A 25490-nucleotide genomic window follows, 5' to 3' on the forward strand; every position below is an offset into this window, starting at 1 on the left:
TCAATGAAGTAAATAATTATAGAGGAATAAGTTTAATGGATGTGTTTGGTAAAATGTTTATGTCAATCATAAATCAACGATTTCAGTTATTTGCCGATATCAGCAACGTAATACCTGAAGCACAGGCAGGATTTAGGAGCAACAGTTCAGTGGACAATGTATTTACCTGACAATGTTTAATTGAAAAATATCTCTCAGCGCAGAGAACGTTTCTACTGCCTTTTTGTAGACTTTCGGAAAGCTTTTGACAGTATAAATAGAAAATTATTATGATATTCTGTTATGAAGAAGGATATCCATGCAAAACATTTGACAGTGCTACAAGATATGTATACAAAAATAAAGTGTGTCGTAAACCTTTCTAAAAGCACAGTTACAGAATATTTTAGTTCATTGAGTGGGGTAAGACAAGGGTGTATGGTTAGCCCGTTCGTTTTATTATGTTTATTTTAGAACTATAGAATGATCTCGAACAATCTAATCTTCGGGGTATAAATGTCGGTCAAGAACATTTGGAAATTCTACTTTTACTATATGCTGATCTGTGCCTATTTGATGATACTGTAATAGGGCTGCAACATAAAATTGCTGTGCTTGAGGGTTATTGCAAATCCTGGGGTTTGGAAGTAAATATGGATAAAACAGAAATAATAGTTTTTAAGAAGAGGAGGTTATTTACGAATGAAAGAGGAGTGGTACTTTAATGGGAAGGTTATCAAAACAACAAGTTATTACAATTACCTTGGAGTCATATTTTCAGAAAGTTTTTCTTGGACTAAAGGTGTGGAAACGTTGGTTGATAAGGGAAGTAAGGCGTTGCTTGCTCTCAAAAATATTTACTGGAAATTTCTAAATATACCTTCTAATATTCTTTTTAAGTTATTTGATGTTGGAATAAAACCTATAATATTATATGGCGCGGGAATATGGGGGTTTCCATGACATTGTGTATCAATCCATTGAATCATTTTATACCAGTTTTTTATAAATTTGTATTAGGTGTTGCTAAACATGTATCAAGTACTGCAATTTTTTTGCTTGAGTGTGGTGGAAACAATTTGTCTGTTGATTATCAACTAACATGTATTATATTTTGGTGTAACCAAAGATACCGGATAACCAAAGATACCGGATAACCAAAGATTCCCTTATCAATGTTACCAATTAATGAAAAGACTGGATGAACGTGGTAACATAACGTGGGCTACTCATGTAAAACATCTTTTTTATATGTATGGATTTGATGTAGGAAATGAACTGCGGGTGTCGGATGTAAAACATTTTGTTTCAGTGTTTAAGCAACGATTAGTAGATTGTAACTGGTAGACTCTTCAGGCTTCTATGTTTCATTCTGGGAAATTTCGATATTATTCCAAGTTTAAAACTACTTTTCGGTACTGAATATTATATCACTGCGTTTAGGCGTAGAGAAATAAATCTACCTTTTATATGTACTTGGGCCTCTGGACTTATTACTGCAAATACCCCAATGATATATATGCTGCTACTTATGAACAGATACCTCCTCTTGTTGTACATTTGATAGTGACACGTGAAGATCCGGGTTGCAATTGGTCTTCAGGAACCCATTCTTGTAAAAGGCGGCTATGATAGTCGGAGGAGGCGACTCACTCGAATCGGGTGGTCAGGCTCGCTGACTTGGTTGATACATGCCATCGTATTACAATCGCGTGAATCGATGCTCATGATGTCAATCACTGGATTGTCTGGTCCAGACTCGATTATTTACAGACCACCGTCATATGGTTGGCATATTTCTGAGTACGGCGTTAAATAACAAACAATGCATATATTATACTCTCGAAGCTGTGTGGGTCAGATCGCTGACTTTGTGTGCTGACGATTAGGTGCCTCACTCTGGCAGTGTGGGTTCGAATCCCGGGCGGGACACAACCAAAATAAGTACGAGAAGCTGTACTTTACTAAGAAAGTGTTAATCCAAATATAACATTTGTCACATTTTACCACTTTCTCAATGGCATAACAAACAAAACAAATGTTCGGTGGTGAGATCTCGGGGCTGCACACTCATACACTTTAACTCAACTTACAAGACAATACAAAACCAACCGCAAGACCAATTGCTTGCAATGAATATTTATTTGAGATGGTGACATGTTTGCAATGTTACGATAATGGGTTTGTCATGGGCGTTTTACATGTTCGATGTGGTCTTCAAGGATAAACGATAGAAACTGTTGTTTCGAAACAATGGCAGGGTCAGTGAGATTTCACTTCAGTTTCCAGACTTTGACGGAGTCTATCTTAAGGGCGGCGTCCTCCCCGCCCCGCACGTCTGGGTTCCACGTGGGGTACCACTGGTCCTTAGCCGCCCAGAACTGGGAGGCTGTGGCACCTGTCCATGGCTTCGGGTAGGCGGTGTTGTTATAACTGTCGTCGAAGTAGTTGAAACCGCCGACGGCGACGTTAAAGATGATGTAGAACTGAAACAAATATGTTCAATGTATACACAGGGTTGTCATGCGGAATAACGAATGAGTTGTCTCCCTTGGCGTAATGTAAATACAGTAGTCACAACTTTGGACAGTGTGTGTCTCAAATATTCCATCCCTGTACATAATTAAGTCTTGACCTGACGATCAGAATCTTCAACAGAAGATTTACACCGTCGGTGAGCCTGTCCACCCGATCCCTTACCGTTAGTCGCCTCTTAAGACCAGCATAGGTTGTTTCGGACCTGATTCTTACCCAAAATCACCACGGGGTTTGGCATACAAATGAAATATATCAACCGACCATTCAGCTCTTAGAACGAACGAAAGTCACAACCAGATGATGTAGAACTGAAACAGATGAATGTTTTATGTGTGGCACCGCGTTACTCAGAATTTAACGGAATGTAGAATGAATAAGGTGTTGTTGTCCTTGGCGTAATGACATTACAGATGTTTTCAGCAATATTGACAATGTTGTTTGTTTGTTGTTTACCGCCGCACTCAGCAATATTCCAGCTATATGTCGGCGGTCTGTAAATAATCGTGTCTGGACCAGACAATCCAGTGATTAAGATCATGAGGATCGATCCACGCAATTGGTATCGATGACATGTATCAACCAAGTTAGTAGTCTGACACCCCGATCCCGTTAGTCGCCTCTTACGACAAGCATAGTCGCGTTTTACTGCAAGCATGGGTTGCTGAAGACCTATTCCACCCCGGATCTTCAGGGGTCACATTGGCAAGGTACGGCAGCCGTTAGGGCAGTAGGCACAATGTTGATCGTGGGAATTTGAAAGAAAAATAATGAAGTCCGATTTCTAGTGACTGGCGATTTCTCTTCATAGAATGAACGGTAGTCACTGCCAGGAGGTGGAGGTATATCATTGACGTTGGTTTGACACCAGTTTTAGTATATAATATGTAGAGGGGATGTGACTTTGTTGTCAAATAACCGGTATATGACATTAACAACGTTGATATGGTAGGTATGGGACGCAACGCTTCACATCGGGAGTTAGAGATGTAGGTAAATGATCCACATTTACCTCTTCGAGATAAAAGGGTTTCATGAAGACATACAGATATTCGACATAAGCGTTAAGTCGAAATACTCGGAACTGATTTACACTTTAAGCTAAAATAAATACAGGTTGAACAGGACTACAACTAAATGCATGTGATTTGATGAGGGTTAAGAAACATTTCATGTGAAGGTAAATGACAGAATGTGTGTATTCGTGCATTACCTCCTTGTCGAAAGGAGCAATCTTGGGGGCATCTTTCCATGGGTTTTCATAGCCTGTCTTGTTGAACTCCCCGAACCCCCAGAAGCCCGTCTCCCCGGGGGTCACACGCAGAGTCTGTCTCCCGTCAAACGAGAATCTGAAATATGATTTGCATGATCAACTTTGAGAGTACAGTAAACTACGGTCATAACGAACTCAAAGGGGTTCGTAATAACCGTAGTTCGTTATAAGTATATTTACAGTATATATACACCAAATGGCCGGGACTAAAACATAAGTTCAATATATCGGTCAGTTCGTTATAAGCGTGATCGTTATAGACGTAGTTTACTGTACTTTGAGGGATATGAATGCAGCTGAAATAGCATTGCACTGGCAATGACATTCACTCGTTCAATTACAATGTAGTGTTATATACAGTCGAGGTGCATTGTTTCGAACACCTGGGAACCAGAGAAATAGTTTGAGGTATCCGGGGTTTGCACATCCGACCGACTCGATCTTTTTTCCGTCTGACCAATCAACGTTGTCCTGCCTTTTATGTTTCACGCTTTATCTTCTTCAGGTCATTATACTTGATGCAAATTCAAATGTGCGGGAAGTTGAGTTGTTTCTCAGATTTTTAGTTCGGCGTATCCGGTTAAATGTTATATTGTTTGTAACTCTTTGGGCTATAAATTGAGTTCGAGACAATCAGGTGTTCGATAATTCAGTTGGAGACATTTGGGTAAAAATAGTAATAGCAATAATAATCGGCCGCGACCCGAATGTGAGTTCTCCACAACAGGGGAGTCGACACATCCGAGTTCGAGACAACAGGGTTATACTTTATATTGATTAAGTCAGTAATGGTCTAACACGTTCTTCAACGGTATTCTATATAACTCAACACGATATCGGATATAACTAAACACGATGTGGTATATAACCCAACATGACGCAGTTTATAACCCAACATGATACATTATATAACCCGAAATAATGCAGTATATAACACAACATAACCCGGTACATTCCAGACAATGTTGATCGACTGCACTACTTGACCGCTGCTGTACACTCATGGCAAGCCTAATCTACATGCGTGAAAATGGCGCACGGTCTGAACGTGACGTACGTGATAGCGTCTTCGTCCCACTCGACTCCGTACGTATGGAACTCATCTCCGTATGTTCCATTCTCTTTCACCCTGCCAACAGAAACCGATTGTTAACAGAAAACATGATTCTGAACTCGTCTTATGATATTCCACGATAGGCATCTTAATGAGGCGAGAGAGTTAACTGACTATAAAAGTCCAGTTTCCACCCTTGCCGAACAAGGCTGGTATTATGGAGTAACATTGTGGCTGTACTGGCGAGTCTATGCATAGACCAATCGAAATCGCGCAACGAAATCGAAATCCGATTCGTAAACTGTAATGCTGATTTCGGTCGATTGCGGGATTTGCAAAACATGTGCACCGCCAACTCGTTGTCAACAGATATTTTCCAAATATTTTCATATTTGTAATCAAGGTGCTCAAGTGATTTGATGCACTTCGCTATGTAAGACCCGATTTATCACAATATAGATCTTGATTATCGATAAGATCGTCTTGACTGGGCGCCGCCATTTTGTTTGAAGCAAATGCAAGTGATACGAGAGGTGGAATGTGATTAGTCAATAGGAGAGGCTTAGAAGGGACATAACTCGTATTATTACTCACGTGGTGAAGATGCAGGTGGTAAGATACTAAATCCGTACGTCACACGTGTGTCGTACAAGGTTGACCTTGTATTATTCGTTTTGATTGGATAAGCGTGACCTCTGTCACACAGGGACTAAATAGTTAATATGTTCATCGGCTTCTTCACTGAATGTAAAGTTTGGAGGACTACTTCAGTTAAGGATTAGCAACATAGTTTAAAATGATTATGATATCATTATTTTTTTGTATGTTGTAACACCCTGAGGTTGCTGAGTGTGGCATTAAACAACAAACAAACAAACTATATAATATACGTAAGAGTAAGAAGTATGTTAACAAGGCCAATGTTTAAAATAATCACCATAAATTGATAAAAGTGAAAACCTCCGAGGGTGAGATTTTATTTATCATCCACCATCATTCTTCCAACTTTTTCAGTTTGTAGACAGTAATAAGCAGTGTCTTAAGTGTAAGGAGTACTGCTTACAGCTTCAGTAGTAGAGCCATTAGTGATGTAATTTGATTGTGACGTCATGGTAGATATTGCTTGATCTCACACACGCAATATCTCTTGTGAATGCCAGTTTTATATGATAAATCGTATCTGGTCATGAATGACATTAATTGCCAGTTACAGGATTCCCGTTAAACATATTATGCACACATTCTGAAAGTAATGTGTGATAAGACACGCACCAAACCTATACTCTTTATGTACATGTTGCTCGTATTTAAGAACTATCGGGTTTACAAGATGCGTGTATTAAAGTGCCATGCTTTCCTGCTGTGCTGTCATTATAATTTGAAATTATTAAAAAGATTGGTACCACTCATCTTTCAATATACATTTAAACAAGATTGGGTTAATCACAAACATATATGAATGTATACAAAAGTTATACTTACTTAATATCTTTAATTTGATGATTTAAGCATTTCTTAATAAATGACCCTGCTAATTTCATAGAACTATTAACAGAGCTGACTCAACCCATATGCATGTATGGAAGGACATATATATATTTATCATATAATGGGTAGGTTTCTCGGCAGGATAAAGCCAACGGATAAAAACGATATCCGTTGGGGTCATATGCGGATAGAGATGCAAATATCAAAGGTCATGTAGGGACTACTTTCACTGTTTATAAACAAACATGTCATTCGGCGATCGAGTCAGAATTAACCATCGGGAATCTGGATAAACTACAGGGATAATTGCTATCATTATCAAAAGAACAGTCTAATATACTGAAAATCTGTGTCTAACTGTGACGTAGCTAAGGCATTTTATAAGTTTTGGCAACTTTGGAAATATAAATTTCGAAACAATTTGGCGAGGGCACGTGGCCTAGCCAAGCGGGATCAGTAGCCATATCTGTGCTTGTAGACCTCTGCGGCTTGAAACCTCCTCCACAAATTAAAATAGTTGGATTTGGCGGAAATATGTTTGAATTGTTACCTTGTTTCGTTTTGTCGCTGTGTGTACATCTGACTACACTTCTTATCGTTATGACAGGACAGACCGACTTTCAACGTCTGACCGTGGCCGTGACGTCTCATAGACTAGTGTTAGAGTAGCTTCCCTTTGACAAAGGGCAGTTACTCTAGCGGACAGACCGATGGATTGCCGCGAAAGGCAATTAAAAACAATTGTTGTTTTGCGTATATGTTGCTTCGCCACTGTATAAGAAACAGATTTCAGTTGGAACTATATTGGCTACTGTCACTGTCCGACTGACATATCACTTACCCTGTGACGTAATAAATATTAATGCGCGCATTCCAGGAAAACTCGCAATGTTTCGGTAATGTTTGTGAGAGAGGGAAAGCGATTTTGAAACACAGAATTAAAGAATGACATTATATGATAAAGAGGTTATCACGCTTGTGTGTTTGGGGATGGTAAATATCCTGCATTAGGAATAAACACTATGTATTTAGCTCGCCAAGGCTCGCTAAATACAATGTTTATTCCTACTGCAGGATATTTACCATCCCCAAACACACTCGCGTGATAACCTCTATCTACCCGTATGAATCGTCATGAATGACATTTATTGCCAGTTACAAGATTCCCGTTAAACATATTATGCACACATTCTAAAAGTTATGTGTGATAAGACACGCACCAAACCTATACTCTTTATGTACATGTTGCTCGTATTTAAACTATTGGGTTTACAAGATGCGTGTATTAAAGTGCCATGCTTTCCTGCTGTGCTGTCATTATAATTTGAAATTATTAAAAAGATTGGTACCACTCATCTTTCAATATACATTTAAACAAGATTGGGTTAATCACAAACATATATGAATGTATACAAAAGTTATACTTACTTAATATCTTTAATTTGATGATTTAAGCATTTCTTAATAAATGACCCTGCTAATTTCATAGAACTATTAACAGAGCTGACTCAACCCATATGCATGTAGGGAAGGACATATAAATATCAGCACATTTTGATGTACAATTATTCATAATTTGGATCAGAACATTGTGTAAAAGTTGACAGTCAATAAAAAACGGCATAAAGAAGATTGTTCATCAACTAGCTTGACTCAGTCATTATACTTAAAGGAATCAGGAAAACCTGTCATACAGACCCTGAAACAAATATATCCGAAACAGCCCAATATTTGGTAAAATAAAGAAAGTCTTTTGGCTTCTCTTTATTATATTTTATAACTTTTATTTAACAACTGTTTTTTCTGTAAAATATGTTCAATTCAGAGATAAGATGTTTGTCTAGCATCAGGTCTGTGGTACGTTCACTGCAACAGCGTTCACATTAAAATGATATTTACATACATCAATATTAACAGAGGAAATGCTTAGCATTTATCTTTAAGGAAGAGTGCCGGAGTTGCTTAATACATATATATATGGACATATATGTATGGACATTTGGATGATTAGAGATTCTTATGGGTATATAGATATACCCATCATAGATTGTTGAAAGTGCATAAAGAAAATTGAATAAATGTGTGAGTAATCTGGTTAATACCACGTTTAGCCATATTCAGCCATATTGCGATATTGGTTTCCCACATACAAGACGTACCATGAAATCATGACTTGAATTTGGACCTGGCTTTCTGGTGTTATGTAACCACTAGTCTATACCCCATAATCTCCTATAGAAAATGAGCCAAAAGTACGAATAAAGATCATAAGATTAAACTGATGTATACATATAGACATATATTTACGTTGTATTACAACGTTAATTAATCAGTATATATGTGTTCTGCGCAAAAAGAATGACACATATAAACTCATAGACACTCTGAATTTATGCTAAAAAGTGTAATTGTATTTTGATATATATCGATAGAAACATGGAGAGTCTGTCTGAAGAAATCTAAAGAAATGTAGGCTAGCATGGGATATTTTGGGTAGTTGTACTTCACGATGAGACTAAAACTTAGTCTCTGGGTATATATTATTTTGTTAAAAGGAGCCCCGGTGGGGTGGAAATCTCTACCTGAACCTGTTGAACATCTAGGCTTGTTTCATTTGGGATTAAAGAATTACATTAAGGACTGCGCGGAAGGGAAATTGATACATATGGTTCAGGGACTGGGTCTGTATCGCCGTCGTGATCTTTAGAGTCATGTAATTTGAGCCATCTGAGACAGCGACTCGACACCTGTTTGCACCCACCAGATACCAGTCACTACTGTCACTACTTCTCTCTCTCTCTCTCAACGACAAGGGGGCACGGGTGGCCCAGTCGTCTAAGGCGCCGCGATTCGCTGGGCAGAGTTGAGTCCCTTAGGCACGCCAGAAACCTATGATTGTGGGTTCGAATCCCGGTTCGCCCCGATTATGTTTCTAGGTTTGTCAGCACCATACCCGTGCCTGTGGGATTCACCGAAGTGGTAAACGTCTGAGACCTGCATCACTTCGGGCTTTCCTCCTACATTAAGCTGACACGCCGTGATATGACTGGAATACTGTTAAAAGCGGCGTTAAACCCAACTCACTCACTCACTCAATCACTCTCAACGACAAAACTATCCGAAAAATGTCGGAAGTGTGTATCTTAAACCTGCTAATTTACTATTTAGATAAATGTTTTATCTTTTAAGTAGATGTATTGAACTATGGACTTGAAAAAGAGGTCATCATTGAACCATATGCAATCGAACCCATTTAATTGGCGTGTACTGATATATTATCTATACTTATACACAGGTATTCTGAACATATACGGAATTTCAATGTTCATTATTCAAAATGTACCCGTGAAGATCCGGGTTAAAATAGGCCTTCAGCAACCCATGTAAGAGGCGAGTAACAGGAACGGGTGGTCAGGCTCACTGACATGGATGAGGCATGCGATCGTATCCCAATTGCGTAGGTCGATGCCCTTGATGTCAATAACTGGATTGTCTTGTCATGATCATGATTTACAAACCACCGTCATATAGCTGGAATAATGCTGCATGCGGCGTTTAACAACAACAAATCAAACAAAAACTATTATTGAACACATTCCAACGATGAGAAATTAAACTTCTTATTTTTTATATATTTAGTTGAATATGGCCGAATATTTTGCGTACGTTTCTACGCACACCACCTGGAACCTGCCATTGCTGCTTATATCTATATTTTAATTTAGATAATTATATAACTTGCTGAAGTCATGTGCATCACATTCGAGATTTCTTCCCACGCCCCGATGGTGTTATCGTGTATACAATCGGCAATCTAAAGGCAAGACAAGTTTATTGTATTGGAGAAGCGGGACGCACAACGAAACATTGAACCGGAACCTTGGAAACTGTCAGCAACATACCGACGCAACAGGTAGCCAACCATGCATGTCAGTTAATGTGCAGTGTTACCTATTCACCACGACTGCCGTCATTGTGCGTGTCCAGGTGTGCGGGCCTCACCTTGCAAAGTGCATCAAATGACTTGAGCACTTTCAATAAGAACATGAAAAGATTTGCAAAATATCTGTCGACGCACAGTTGGCTGTCAACATGCTTTGCAAATACTTCAGTCTTGTTTTTACAATATCTGAGGTGCAGTTTCTCGAGAATCAATGAAAAAATCAGAGTTGTGCAGGAGCATTGATTCTTTCCCCCAGATTTCACTATTATATAGGATTACACACTCGATTTTTGTGTGAATAATTTGCAAGTAACAGCTGTGGGTATATCTTGGTGAAGAATGGAGACTGAAGCTTGTGGTAGGCCTTAGGGCCTTTTTCTGGAGAGGTTTAGCAATATTTTTAAGTTTACCATTTGTTTCAAATGTAATTCCTAAGTAATTATATATATCCGTAAGTATTTTTGTATCAACAACATTTGTTTTGCCACCATTTATCTTTAGGTTATTTGTTGCTCAAAATACACTTACACCATCAAGTAACACTTGTATTTTGTTTTGAGTCATCGGGAAACAACAAATGACAAATGTTTAAACCAATAAGTGCTATTTTGTAATATAAAGTGGAAGATCATTGAGGAATATATTGAATAATCTGGTAGACAAAATACATCCTTATCTTACCCAGATGTTGGAGTTAAAGGATTGTAATAAATCACTTATCACAGTATGGATTATATCCGTTTATATCACTATCTGATGTTATAAATAGTAAAGAATAAAGATTAGAACGCCTATAACTGGCAGTGTTTAAGAAGGGAATATTAGTCGATTAGTCCCATTTATCAGATATGCGCTTCGGTAGCATTAGTGTATACCACCAGGTAGATGTTTACATTTTATCTCTCATTATTTGTGGATAATTCAACGAGCAACATAAAAAAGAAATATTCTGCCATGACGAAATAATACAGAGTATACAATAAATCGCAATTGTTCAAGTAGAGGTTTCAAATCCAATAACATATATCTTATATTTTAACAGATTTGTCTGAGGTGGTGATGCTTTAATCTCTACGTTGTGCCCTTGTTCGTGTGCCCTTGTTCTATTCAACAAGACCCGTGAAGATCCGGGCTAGAATAGGTCTTCAGCAACCCATGCTTTCCGTAAAAGGCGACTATACTTGTCGTAAAAGGCGACTAACGGGATCGGGTGGTCAGACTCGCTGACTTGGTTGATACATGTCATCGATCCCAATTCCGTGGATCGATGTTCATGATGTCAATCACTGGTTTGTCTGGTCCAGACTCGATTATTTACAGACCGTCGTCATATAGCTGGAATATTGCTGATTGTGGCGTAAAACAACTAACCAAACCAAACCAAATCTATTCAACAAACAGCCCAAACCGGAGACTCTACACCATATCCGATAACACTTATCCAAGGTGCCCCTGTGGGATTCTCCCTACACGTCACATTTTTTATGGGGCGACAATGCGACAAAGAGCCATATTTTGACCTTGAAAAATGTCGCTTTGTCGCATTGTCGCCCTTTGGTAAAAAAAATAAAAGATTATTCAAAGAGCGACAATAATTCGACAAAGGGCCAAAATGTCGCACTGTGTTACTTTTGGCTAAGTTTGACATATCATGCTTGTTTTTGGAAGGGTGACAATGCCAATGCGACAACGCGACAATGTCCCATCTAGGATTCCACAGTAATCCGTGCAACTAAAACTGAGTTATGAGTGTGTGAGTATATGGTTTTACGCCGTTTTTAGCAATATTCCAGCAATATCACGGCGGGGGACTCTAGAAATGGGCTTGTCACATTGTACCCATGTCGGGAATCGCACCCGGGTCTTCGGCGTGACGAGCGAACGCCTTAACCACTAAGCTACCCGACCGCCCCTGAGTCATGAAAGAAGCCTCACATGCCTATTAAAAGATAAAGTGTAAAAATGTGCTTTTGCAGCTACTGTTTTCATAGCTCTTCAAGAAGCATTATCAATAATGAGATGGGTGGTGAGTTCAACTGCATGCCGATGCCAGAGCCTAAACGTTCTGATTAAAAATAATGTTCTGAGTCAATACATTTTGCCAAACGAATGGAAAGTATTACCTGTAAGAACATATTATTGATACACGTCCATGTTTTTGACGGACAAAGTGCTTTACATGCTCGGTAATAGCGAGGACTGGAATCTTTGTTTCCGTGTTTTGTACAGGTGAACAATTGACTTGTCCTTGCAGGTGTTTGTGACGGATGCCAGCGGTGTGGCAGGATACGCTCACCTTTTCCTGAACAACCGTTATTAAGGCCTGAACCACATCGGATTTTTATCCATCAATCTGATACGACGTGATGTAAATGAAATACTGTTCAAAGTTGTGTTTAACTCTTTCGCGGGAGTGTGCGTTACTGCAACTGTCAAAATTATGTGTAGTGATGTTATACAATGTGTACAAGAAAGCATATTCAATTATCCAGTTAACGCCCAAAACCGCATTTGTTAAACACTCATAATAACAGATCAGATATACGCATGGTGCTTTGAGTTACAGCTATGTCCTCCAGTGGTGGGAATTTGCGTATTAATTCTTGCTAAAATGTTGTCCTGTGTTCCAACTAACTTCAGTAAGAGGCGACTAACGGGATCGGGTGGTCAGGCTGATTTTGTTGACTTGAGTTTGTTGATTTTCACGTCTTAGGTATAGGGTGGTACAGTTAACGTGAATGTCTTTGGCGAACACTCTGATTTCCCTCTTCCAAAATGGTACGGACATGATATAAATTCAGCTGGTAGATCAAGGAAACCGAACCAGTTTGATTGCACAGCCGGGACACCGGCAGTGCGAGTGACCGACTGTTGGTCCGATATTCAAAACGCGACGCTAATGTGACTCCTCAATTTTTCCTATAGGTTTCCTGTGTACCAACAAAATGGCGCTTGATTTACCATAAGTTGAAGAAATTCTTCCAAAAGGATCTTGAGCGTCGGTGCTGTTATGTTTGCAAACACAACTGCAGGCGCATGTTGTTAATGCGTAGGCATAGAAATCTCAACAATGCCCATATTTGGGTATAAATCAATATTCATGCGCAACCAGAGTTTACAACCGGTTTCAGTTTGGTCTGTCAACGAAAGAAAGTTGTTATGTATTTACACTTAAATACATATTTAATGTGGGTAATTAATAAAATGCACAACTCATTCTCGTTAGATGCCATTTTTACGAAACTCGTGAACTTTCGGTCAGATACCACAGTAAGTCCACTCGTTCCGTAAAAATGGTATCTATAACGAGAATGAGTGTAGTATTCTCTTTATAGCCACTGGTGGCGCTACGATCGAGCCCAGGAATTCCAGCCTAGTTCGGCAAGGGTGTAAACTTGACTTTTATTTAAGAATTGACCTCACTTTGTGTGAGTTCATTGGAGTATGAACCTTCATAGAGTGAGGGCCAAACTGTATGAACGTCGGATCTTGCGACGGCGTTCATACAATGTTTGGCCCTCACTCTATGAAGGTTCATACTCCAATGAACTCACACAAAGTGAAAGTCAATTCTTATAATTTTTTATCACAATTTCTTACCTCAAAGGATGTAGGCCAAGATCTAAACAGAGTTTTATTATTTAGTACGTGTGACTTCATGTTTACACTGATAGCCCAACAACAACCAGCTATATCGCGGAATAAAATAGTTCCCCAAAAAGAGAGGTGACATGAGCGTATGGATGCAGAACTTGCTCTTCAGAAACATCTTACGCAACACATGTGTTCATATAATATCCTCATTAGATGAGAAAGGTCTGTTATGAACTACCTCAGTAAGTCAGTCACAATCACAGGGCGTCGTAATATATTTAAATTAAGTACAAGACGTCAAAATGGCCGACACGATAAACGTGATGGGAGGATTTCCGAAGTTGTTAATGAACCTGTGGCGGTTACATGTGTTAGTCATCATTGATCAACTGACCAAATATTGAAAGGTGATTAAAGGTGCGTCAAACAGACACCAATGTAAATTCGTAGATTGCTGGAGACAATCACTGTCAGTCTAGACACAGATCGAGTCGATACTGACGATAGTTTGGATGTGCATTTTTTCGTTTGTTCATTAGGATGGGCCGTAGCGAGGAAAAATTTGTGAACAATCATGCAGTCAAGCTCTCTTACGTTTCTCAATGTATACTGAAATGCTGAGACCAAGATTAAAGGTTCTAAATGATCAGAAATAATGTTTATGTATGTTTTCGTGCTAGGGAATTCCCAGTGGTTTCCCTAGGAATGTGGAAGTAGTCCGTTAGTGTTTACGTCATTTCAAGAACACTATCTCGTGAAAAACGTATGAACGTCAAATTGTGTCGTTCATACACTTATGAACGTCAATTTCGCGGTCATGTGACCGACCTCTCGTCCAATGGAAAAGTCGCATATCGTGTAAACGTCAAATTAAAAAATTATAGTCAGTTAATCCTCTTGCCTCGGGAAGATGACGATAGGCGGCACTATAGGAATGGGCTCACACATGCTATCACCACCAATACACCTGTTGTATATATTATTGTCCTTTTTAACCTCCTGGTTATAAATTACCTATTTTGATTGACAGATCGCGAACAAGTCGGACCTACCAGGACTGGTGGGCACGTGACCAGCCGTTGTTGAAGTAGTCGGGGCCGAAGTGAAGAGTGCTGCCGTAAGCGTCCACCCCGACAGAGCGGCCATTCGCGTCGTAGTAGTGTCGGTTACCTGTGTGGATGAACACAAATTAAACCGCCTTGTCATTTGAGGGGCGAAGATTCCCAGTCATAATCTAATCTGTCAATATTTGTTTGAAAATATAATATGCTATGCTGTCCCCTGGCCTAGGTAAATTGGGTTCACGTCGCGTTCAAGATTATTGCACTTAATAGCGACGTGCAAGCACGTGTGTGTGTGGCTGCTTGTAGTCCGGACTGATGCCGATTTATAGTGCTAGCACACTGCGATACCAGGCCACAGTTTAACATGAATACCCCACTCAAACACAGTATACTGACTCCTCTCCTTGTTTTAGCCCCTTACTGCCGAGTGCCAGACAGGGTAACATCAAGTACCATCTTTAAACGTCTTTTGATATGACGCAGCCGGGGATCAAACCCCGGACCTTCCGCTCTCCGGGAGGACACTCTTCCACTAGACCACGGACAGAACATATGTGACAGAACATAGGAACCTACAACCTTAACTACCTCCCCGATTTTAACTGAATTAAAACACTAGATACAGAGATATTCAGCGTTTATAGATATACCAATACATTTGTGTTATGAATTCGAAGCTGATGTTTTAATTTCATTGACCAGTTTATGTCCAAGACTTAATCCAATACATTTACTTGTTTATGTTTGGGATTTGGAAGAAAGGTTTTCATTCAGTATGGTCATATTTACCTCTGCTCTCCATGATGTCAATCTCGCCGGACGCCGGCCAACGGCCATACTCCGTGTACGTCGGCAGCATCCATATGGCTGAAACAGATGACCATTTTATACACTTATGTTAGACCAATGTGACGGGTCTGCTGATTGGGGCGTGATGAACAAGCTAGAACCACGTTACCGTCATCGTTTCGAGGACGTTATGAACGCGTTATCAAGGCGGTATCGAAGCCAAACCTATTCGTTATCAACGCGCTACTTGTACGTTATCCATGTGGATAGTGGCGTTATCAAGACGCGATTAACGCGCGTTACCCACACGTAGGTAAAGCATAAGCTACGAATTATAAAAGCGTTACCAACATGTTACCAACAGGTTATCAAAACTTTACTCATGTGTGTCGACCTCTTAGAGTGTACAGGCATATTTGCTAACCGCAAGTCGTTTTAACACTCTTAAACTTGTTTTACAAATAATTAAAAGTACTAGAATTTAAACTTCACTAAAAAGTGTAATCCCAAATATAACATTTGTCACATCTGACAAATTTCTAAAAGGCCTTGTGTATCCATAGCTTTCGACAATGGGAACTGGGCCATGTTACACATTTCAGAGGGGTACACAACGTACCTGATCTACACTACCAGTTGTGGGACTTTCATTTTATTTGAAGCCTTGGTGGCTCTGTGGGTTAGATCGCTGACTGGATCAAATCGCTGACTTTGTGTGCTGGTGATTCACTCCGAGAGTGTGTGTTCAATTCCCGTAATTAAAATCAACCCTAAAAAGTAATAGAATGTGTCCTTCACAAAGAAAGTGTGGTCGCAAATAGAACATTTGTTACATCTGACAACTTTCTAAAAGGCAATGAGTGTTCATGATTTAAAAAAAGTTTTTATCAGTAAGTAACAAGAAAAGATTTGATACGATGCATCAACATTTACACCGTTGGAACCCTGTGGAAAAAGACCGGTAGACTATTGAGGGTCTCTCTTTCATTTTTGTGATATATTTTCAACACATTCTATTAACTTGGGGGTTTCGTTAAAAATAAAACTGAACAACTAACAACATAACGGTAATGTTTAAAACACACACAGTAAACTTCGTTTATAACGAACACGCTTATAACGAACTGAGGGATATATCGAATTGTTTTAATGTCCCGGCCATCAGCAACCACCAAAACAGGGTCGCACCCTAAACATAGTTTTCTGCAGGGAATATAAGCGATAAGTGTGTATGTCATCGACGCGTGCCTCCCCAAAAGGCGATGTGAAATTTGATCATAAATGTACACATATAACTTTTACGCCGGGCTGGTGGTCTTGGTGAGGACAATGGTTTTGGGTGTACAAACATACTTTGTGAGCAGTTAATATATTTGCTTGAAACGGACCTTGTTTGACACGTTCTGTGTCGACATCTTAATATCAGCATACCTACATGCGTATTATTGCTCACTTTTAGGGGGTTGGTTTAGAAGATAAACATACTGAGTTTTCAATGTAGAGCTAGCTTACCTGAAGATTTATTCTACCATGACTTAATAAAACGCAACCTCTTTGGTGTTACAAAATATATTGAGTAAAGCGGCATGGGTTGAGTCCAGTGTTTTGTTGATCAGAACTTACGGAATCACCGACAATAGCCTTTAAACAAAATATGGCGCTCTGTATGCTCAAGCAGTTTGTTTACACGTGATACTTCTCACGAACTTATGCGAGGCACTAAAAAGCATGTAGCACGGCAAGTTCGTAAGCTAACATGAGGTGGTCACCCTTAAAGACAACTAAGCAAGTTCTACATCGCTCGTCACCATTATGACGCCATATCGCTCATTCAACCATGAATTTGGAATTTACTCGATTCTGATTGGTTAATCAGAGGCTATCATATCACAATAAACCCCCTCTGATTGAAACAGCTGATTTGACGGCCGCATCCCCGCGGAAAATAATTTATCATCCACAACTGGCTCCCAAAACTGGCTGCGCGTTCGGTTCCAAACTCAATTTAGCGCGGTTAAATCTACAGGTAACCTTGCTCTACATTGAAAACACAGTATGTTTATCTCCTAATTGTGACGCACAAGATATGTATATAGAAAAGCGCCAAATTCCAAGTTCTCTGTTGTCCTCTGAACTTAAAATACAATCTCTTTTAAGATGTATTACCACACATCCTTTGAATATTATAGTAACAGTAACTTTGCATTTTGTAACTTATAATTGTAGATATATTTCTTTATGCCTACCGACAATGACTGAAAAAAGTACCTTTCTATGAATATTAGCTTCGTGGTGATGCACCCGTCAAATGGGCTGTTGCAATCAGAGAAAGTTTATTGTGATTTAACAACCTCTGATTGACCAATCAGAATCGAGTGAATTCCAAATTCAGGGTAGAATATTTGCTATATGTAACGAGAGTGGGTGAAGTACACCAGAGACTACTATTATTGTCACATCACTTGACATGAATTGTTAGAGTGAGTGAGTGAGTTGGGTTTAACGCCGCTTTTTGACAGTATTCCAGTTATATCGCGGCGTGTCAGCTTAATGTGGGAGGAAAGCCCGAAGTAATGCAGGTCTCAGACGTTTACCACTTCGGTGAAACCCACGAGCACGGGTATGGTGCTGACAAACCTAGAATCATAATCGGGGCGAACCGGGATTCGAACACACATTCATATGTTTCTGGCGTGCCCAAGGGACGCAACTCTGCACAGCGAATCGCGGCGCCTTAGACGACTGAGCCACCCGTGCCCCCCATGAATTGTTACAGGTGACTACGTTTGTTCAGAATGTTTCAATGATAATGAAACATGATAAACACTAATCAATGTGTCAATATAGTCCTGTACTAATATGGAAGTAGAGATTGTTGTGACTTTATTTGTAGTAAATTTCATTGGAAATAACTGATTGAAGCCTTGCTGAAACGTAAAGTGTTGCCCTGGCCAGAGTTTCCCACTGAAATCAGCAGCCACATGACAGACTTGATCGTCCGAGAAGTTTCAGAATGAGACGGGTCTAGAAGGCTGGCTGTACCAGAATACTGTCCTATAAAAGAGCGACACGAAGACGATTCGATGCCTTTTACGACCTGCCGTGTTGTGCGTCTTCCATACTTGCTAGGTGCCGATTGGATACCTTTTTGAAAGCACCGACATCCTGCCAACTTTCAACACTATTCCGGATACAAGAGCGGAGACAGGTCTCTTTCAAAACGTTTGACAGTGACACTGCTGTACATTCGTTAGTGCACTGGCATATATTAATTATGTATTGCCTTTTGTGATACACGAAACAGGGTATTTCAATATACATGTAATGTGTGGTCATTAATGATTTCACATTGATCTTGTGTGGTCAGTAATGATTTCACAATATAGTTCTGCACCAACTGATTTTTGGGTTAATATTGGCGTTTCAGTTTGGAAATCAGAATACTCATCAAAACTAGATCCCCCGAAAGTGGCCAGAGCGCGAATTGCCTCGTGTGTATGATGTTTTGAGCAATAGTGAACACATGAATAATATGTGTGACAGGCAAATTTTTCGCGTCCGGTTGCGATCTAGGGAACGTTTTATTCGAACAACATTTAGGAGTGATATATGATGTGGGAGTTACGTACCGGGCCACAGCCAATCTCCCTTGGGGAGTTGAGCCGATATTTCCACCTTGCCGTATTTAAAGTTCAGACCCCTGGAGCTCCGGAGTCGGGCGGACTGAATAGGGTTGATGATATTGGCGTTGCTGCCGGTGCGCTCACAGCCGTAGAAGGCGTTGCCGGTACAGGTGTCGTGAGGACCGCCACCTGGAATATACAGAGTGAGTGAGGTTTTGCGCCGATTTGTGCATGATTCAAACCACATACCGGCTTATATAGAAAATAAGTTATCGTTCATTGACATAAACATCGTCACCGTTGTATTGCCATTAATCACGTCCCTTTGCCACCATCACATAGGCCTGTGGGATGGCCTAGTTGTTAAAGCGTTCGCTAATCACGCTGAAATCCCGGGTTCGATTTCCTATATGGATACGATGGGTGCAGCTACATTTCTGGTGTCTGCGGAGGTACATTGACATACATGAACCGAGCCATACCTTACGACCACCGGGTCAGATCCGCGACGATTCGGTGTAGAATAGGTCTTCAGTAACCCATGCTTGTCGAAAGACAATGCTTGTCGTAAGAGGCGACTAACGTGATCAGGTGGTCAGACTCGCTGACTTGGTTAATGCATGTCATCGTATCCCAATTGCGTAGATCGATGCTCATTATGTGAATCACTGGAAGGCCTGGTCCAGCCTCGATTATTTACAGACCGCCGACATATAGCTGGAATATTGCTGATTGCGGCGTTAAACAACAAACAAACAAACAATTGGGTCATCATTTTAATCGTCTCTGCAACAAGTCAAGTGTGTTTGAGACCTACTCGACAAATTGTTGTTCCGAATGATCCCTTTCACCCATATGCCCCCTGAACATATCCGAGTTGTTCTCTGGTAATCTATTCTGGACGTAAGAGGCGACTACGTGGATCGGATGTATCCATTGTATCCAATCATGGTTTGTCTGGTCCAGACTCGATTATTTAATTGCCTTCGTAGCTGGATTGTTGCTGATCATGAGTGCGGATTTGAACAAGAAATGAACAAAAAATATCGCTGCCATTACCCCACAGTTCAAGTTTTCCGGAAGTGAGGAAGGCCTCGCCAAACTGGTCCGCCGTCAACGTCTACAACAGACAGAACACAGTAACTGTTGCAACTCACGTTGATCTTGTTTCGCCCTGCTTATGCAGACGGAATGGCATATATGTGTGCGTTGCATGTGAGAACCACAAGTATTGAATATAACAACAGTAGAGAAGGCAATCTAGGTGTACGTCGACTCACGGGTTTGATGTAGAGGACGCCATCGCGGACGTAGCTATTGGTGCGGTTGTTGGTGTAGAACTGGAACTCCCAGTTCTGAAACACGAACGTGTTAAAAATATATCAACAGTTTTCTTATGAAGCAAGTGAGCTTGGATTGACGTCATCTTGGAGTATTTCAGTTACATTACGTCGTGTAAGGTCAAGGTCATGGTGGAAAAATCTTAAAGACATTATACGTTTATGACGCTTACGGGAAATTCTCAGAAAAAATCTGAATTCCAGTTCCTCTGCAACCAGCGGGTAATAAATAAAATCATTTGATAAAACAGTTTGTAATAATAAAACCTTAAAAATGTGATTTTGCATTTGATGATTTATAACAACATATTTAATAAATGAGAATAAGACCGTGTTCCCCATTTGGAGCAGGAACATAAGTCTTTTGCTGATATTGGGAACTTGTCCCTCCTGTTACCAGAACAAATTAAGGCAATGACCACTCCCATTGCATCCCATAATTCCATCTTTGAACAGGAATTTCTGCTTCCTGCCGTACCATTGAGCGTGTTAAGAAATATGAACAGTAACTGTTTTGTTAAGTAGCAAGTGAGCCTGGATTGAAGCCACTTTGAACAGTTTCTCAGTTATATTACGTCGAGTAAGGTCGAGGTCATGGTGTAAAAACCCAAAGCAGCGCAGACGTTATACGTTTATGACGCTAATCGGAAATTCCCAGAAAATGTCTGAATTCCAGTTTTTCTTCAACCAGCGGGTAATAAATAATATTAATTGATACGACAAAAGTTTAGGTAATTATAAACATTTGTTTTCAACTTTGTAACAACAAAATATGCAATATGTGATTAATATTTGATGATTTATAACACAATGTGCCGAAAGAATCATAAAAAGGCCATTGTACTTCCTGCCGTACCAATGATGATCGGAAGTTAAGTGTTCATTTCAAGTTCACATATCATGAGTACCCTTGTCCCTTATGTTTCCAACTATTTTGACATATTTACCAACTTGTTGGCATGCTTGGTTACTTGTTAAGATAAGTCATAGTTAACTGTGAAAATGCCAGGCTCTTCCATTCCACAGAGAGAGTTACTTGGCTAAGATGTAAAATGACATAAGATACTTCCCTCTTGTTACTGCTCCATAGTAACATCAGGGACAAGTTAAGTACAGTAAACTACGGTTATAACGAACTCAAAGGTACCACTAATTTTAGTTCGTTATAAGCATATATATAGCATATGTACAACAAATGCCGGGACTAAAAATAAGTTCGTTATATCGGTCAGTTCGTTTTAAGCGTGTTCGTTATAACCGTAGTTTACTGTAACTGGAGGGACATTGTGTACTTTAGAAAGGAATTCCTTGCTAAATGTTAAAGTTTCACATACAGTTTAATTAATACAAATTAAGTTTTTCGTGATGTGTGTGTAGGTTTAAGTCAAACATTTCAAATATCTGTTCATGTCACATGAGCATATTTTACTTCACTAAAATAACACCAGGCACAATTTGAACAGTTATTTAAACTGTAATGTCTGGATTGGTACACATTGCATGGACTCTTGGGGAAATAAGGTTCTTGTTTCCAGATTGTCTTGGTTGTCTCAGCTGATGAGAAGCCGAGATGCTATAGACAGAAGCATGATCAGAAACGTGGAAAGATGTACCACTTAGCTCATGTTACGATAATTATATACGTATCTCGCGAGAACTACAGCAGTAGACTTGTCACAATGCCATTGTTATGAATCATAGTACAGAGACTCCTTTCCATTTTAGAAACTTATTTTGTGACGTCTACTTTTCTAAAAAAATAGTTTTGCCTGTACGGTAACAGGAGGGAAAAAGGTTGTGTATTAATGACAAAAAAATATAAAATTAAGTTATTAACACAAACAAGTTTTGTCAATTTTGCCATAAAGAAAATCGGACATTTTCCGAATCGGAGCCATATTTGAAATCAACGAGTATGTGTACGGTGCTGTCAAACTATGGAGCAGAATGTAATTGTCTTTCAGTGGATCCTGGCATGGTGGCTAGGAAACATAATGCAAGGCCTTAGACTACAGCATGGGTCGTCCGAGTAACGTAGAGGTAGGTTAGGATATTCGAGACATCAGTGTTCGACTTACGCCTCCCCCACCAGCCGTCAGCTCGTGTTCCCACACTTTGAAGTCCAGTGTGTCGAAGTTGTCGTGGAACATGAGGCAGGGGTACTCAGTGCACTCTGTTGTCGTTGTTGATGGTGTTGCTGTTGTGGCGCACGGCTTGTAGCTGGAAGTAGTACCACCAACAGTCACGTGTGATGCATGTTGCGAGACAGTTGGGGGACTAAGGGTATACGTCACATCGAGCAATACTGCGTAGCGATTGGTAGTTGTGCATATAATCCATAATGTGTACATGTCATGCAATACCTACAAGGTAAGTAACTCAATATATGTTACATGGATGTTACTGTATCTGCCATACAGTATCTGCTACAGGTAATGTAAATGCCATTCAGTGTCTGCTACAGGCTATGTAAACGTTATACAATGTCTGTTACAGGGTAGGTAAATGTCAAACAGTGTCTGCTACAGGGTATGAAAATGTCATTCAGTGTCTGCCACAGGCTATGTAAACGTTATACAGAGTCTGTTACAGGGTAGGTAAATGTCAAACAGTGTCTGCTACAGGGTATGAAAATGTCATTCAGTGTCTGCCACAGGCTATTTAAATGTCATACAATATTTGCTACAGGCTATGTTAATATTACACAACATCTGCTACAGGCTATGTAAATGTCATACAGTGTCTGCCACAGGATTATGTAAATGTCATACAGTGTCTGCTACAGGGTTTGTAAATGTCAAACAATTTCTGCTTCATACCATACAATATCTGCTACAGGTCATGTAAATATCATACGATATCTTATACAGGGTATGTTATGTCATACAGTGTCTGCTACAGGGTATGTAAATGTCATACAGTGTCTGCTACAAGGTGTGTAAATATTACACAACATCTGCTACATGCTATGTAAATGTCATACAGTGTCTGTCACAGGGTATGTAAATGCTATACAGTGTCTGCTACAGGTAATGTAAATGTCATACGATGTCTGCTACAGGCTATGTAAATGTCATACAATATCTGCTACAGGCTATGTAAATGTCATACAATATCTGCTACAGGCTATGTAAATGTCATACAATATCTGCTACAGGTAATGTAAATATCATTCAGTGTCTGCTACAGGGTATGTAAATGTTATACAATATCTGCTATATAGTTTAATATCATACAATATCTGCTACAGGCCATGTAAATGTCATACGATATCTTATACAGGGTATGTAATGTAATACAGTGTCTGCTACAGGGTTTTCTTCTTTTCTTTTCAAATAATACAGCTGTGACCTGTACACAATCAAATATGTTTCAGTGAAACCAGTGATTGATAACAAGAACAAAAAGCAAAGTTGTCGAGTCATGACGTCACACAGTCAGGAAGGACACACATCAGATCCTAGTTTTAGTCAACTCTAACCTCAAACAGGGGGTTATGTGGACCTATTCAGACCTGGCAATCTTCTTTGGGTCAGAGGAAGTGAGTATGGTTTTACGCCGCTGTTAGCAATCACGGCGGGGAACGCCAGAAGTGGGCTTCACAATGGGGAATCGACATGGGATCACAAGTACATAAAATAAGTGTATAAACATGTATTGATATATGGACATTGACAAGCATTGTATCAGGGCTACTCAAGGGGCTGCAATAAAAACAACGAAACACTTCCCATAAGCATCAGAAATCTGGACTGGCAGAAGTATCTGCTGAAGGCAGATTCGATTGTACGATTTTAAGAAACGCTATGAGCCAAAATATTTGTTAAAGTATCATCTTGCAACAATATTTTCTTTTTAACAGTCTGAAACATAGTTATGTTTCAAACAAATTCCTTCTGGGACAATATATTTTTCGATACCGAAGATCAAATGGCCGGTCTCCAACAAGACTGTCCAGGAAGAGGATTTCCGGATTAACGAAGACTGCAATAACGAGGTTTCACTGTAGATTATCATTATAACTTACTTTGGGTTCGTGTCGTCAGACTGTGCCAAGACAGATGACGCCATGCAGATGAAGACGATCGCTGTCCTGACAAATCCCACCATGTCTGTTGGCCTGCTCGCTGAGACTGCCGTGCCCGCGCCAGATGATCCAGGGACTTGTAGAGGAAACTTGCATAACGTCAGGGGCTTGAACCAGAGCGTGGCGTTGGGTGCAGGGTAGTCACAGGGTAGGGGGCGTGTCTACTGGGTGGGGGATAATATTTATTCACCGTCAGCATCCGGTTTGTGTTTGAGTGAAAATGTGAGTGGGGTTATCGAAAACTGCAAAGGGAGGCGGATCTATTTTATTATCCCTTTGGTGACACAAACAAGCACGGTATGGTTCTGACGGACCAAGGACACACGGATATTGTTTTGCCGCCAAGTGCACACGAGCACGGCATGGTTCTGACAGACTAGGAGCACACGAGCACGGTATGGTTCTGACAGACTAAGGGCACACGAGCACGGTATGGTTCTGACAGACTAAGGGCACGCGAGCACGGTATGGTTCTGACAGACTAAGGGCACGCGAGCACGGTATGGTTCTGACAGACTAAGGGCACACAAGCACGGTATGGTTCTGACAGACTAAGGGCACACAAGCACGGGGATGGTTCTGACAGACTAAGGGCACACGAGCACGGTATGGTTCTGACAGACTAAGACAACCGAGCCACGCGTGCACCGTTTGGTGGTGACAATGCGTTTACATTTGTAAATGTAAACAAATAATCTGATGCAGAATTAATTTTGGTACC

At 40.1% G+C, this 25490-nt stretch overlaps 1 protein-coding gene across 1 annotated transcript; it reads right to left on the reverse strand.

Annotated features, from left to right (window-relative positions):
* Positions 1 to 2111: 2111 nt before the first annotated feature.
* LOC139459253 (beta-1,3-glucan-binding protein-like) lies at positions 2112 to 24853 on the reverse strand. Its single transcript, XM_071240702.1, has 10 exons — positions 24710 to 24853; positions 22761 to 22902; positions 20623 to 20697; positions 20402 to 20462; positions 19349 to 19531; positions 15720 to 15797; positions 14919 to 15036; positions 4845 to 4916; positions 3728 to 3863; positions 2112 to 2465 (listed from the first exon to the last, which is right to left on the reverse strand). The coding sequence occupies exons 1-10, from the start codon at positions 24790 to 24792 to the stop codon at positions 2253 to 2255; spliced, it is 1161 nt and encodes a 386-aa protein (XP_071096803.1). The 5' UTR covers positions 24793 to 24853; the 3' UTR covers positions 2112 to 2252.
* Positions 24854 to 25490: the final 637 nt, after the last annotated feature.

The sequence above is a fragment of the Haliotis cracherodii genome, unplaced genomic scaffold (assembly GCF_022045235.1).
Source record: "Haliotis cracherodii isolate W230 unplaced genomic scaffold, xgHalCrac1.p SCAF_13, whole genome shotgun sequence".
NCBI lineage: Eukaryota > Metazoa > Mollusca > Gastropoda > Lepetellida > Haliotidae > Haliotis > Haliotis cracherodii.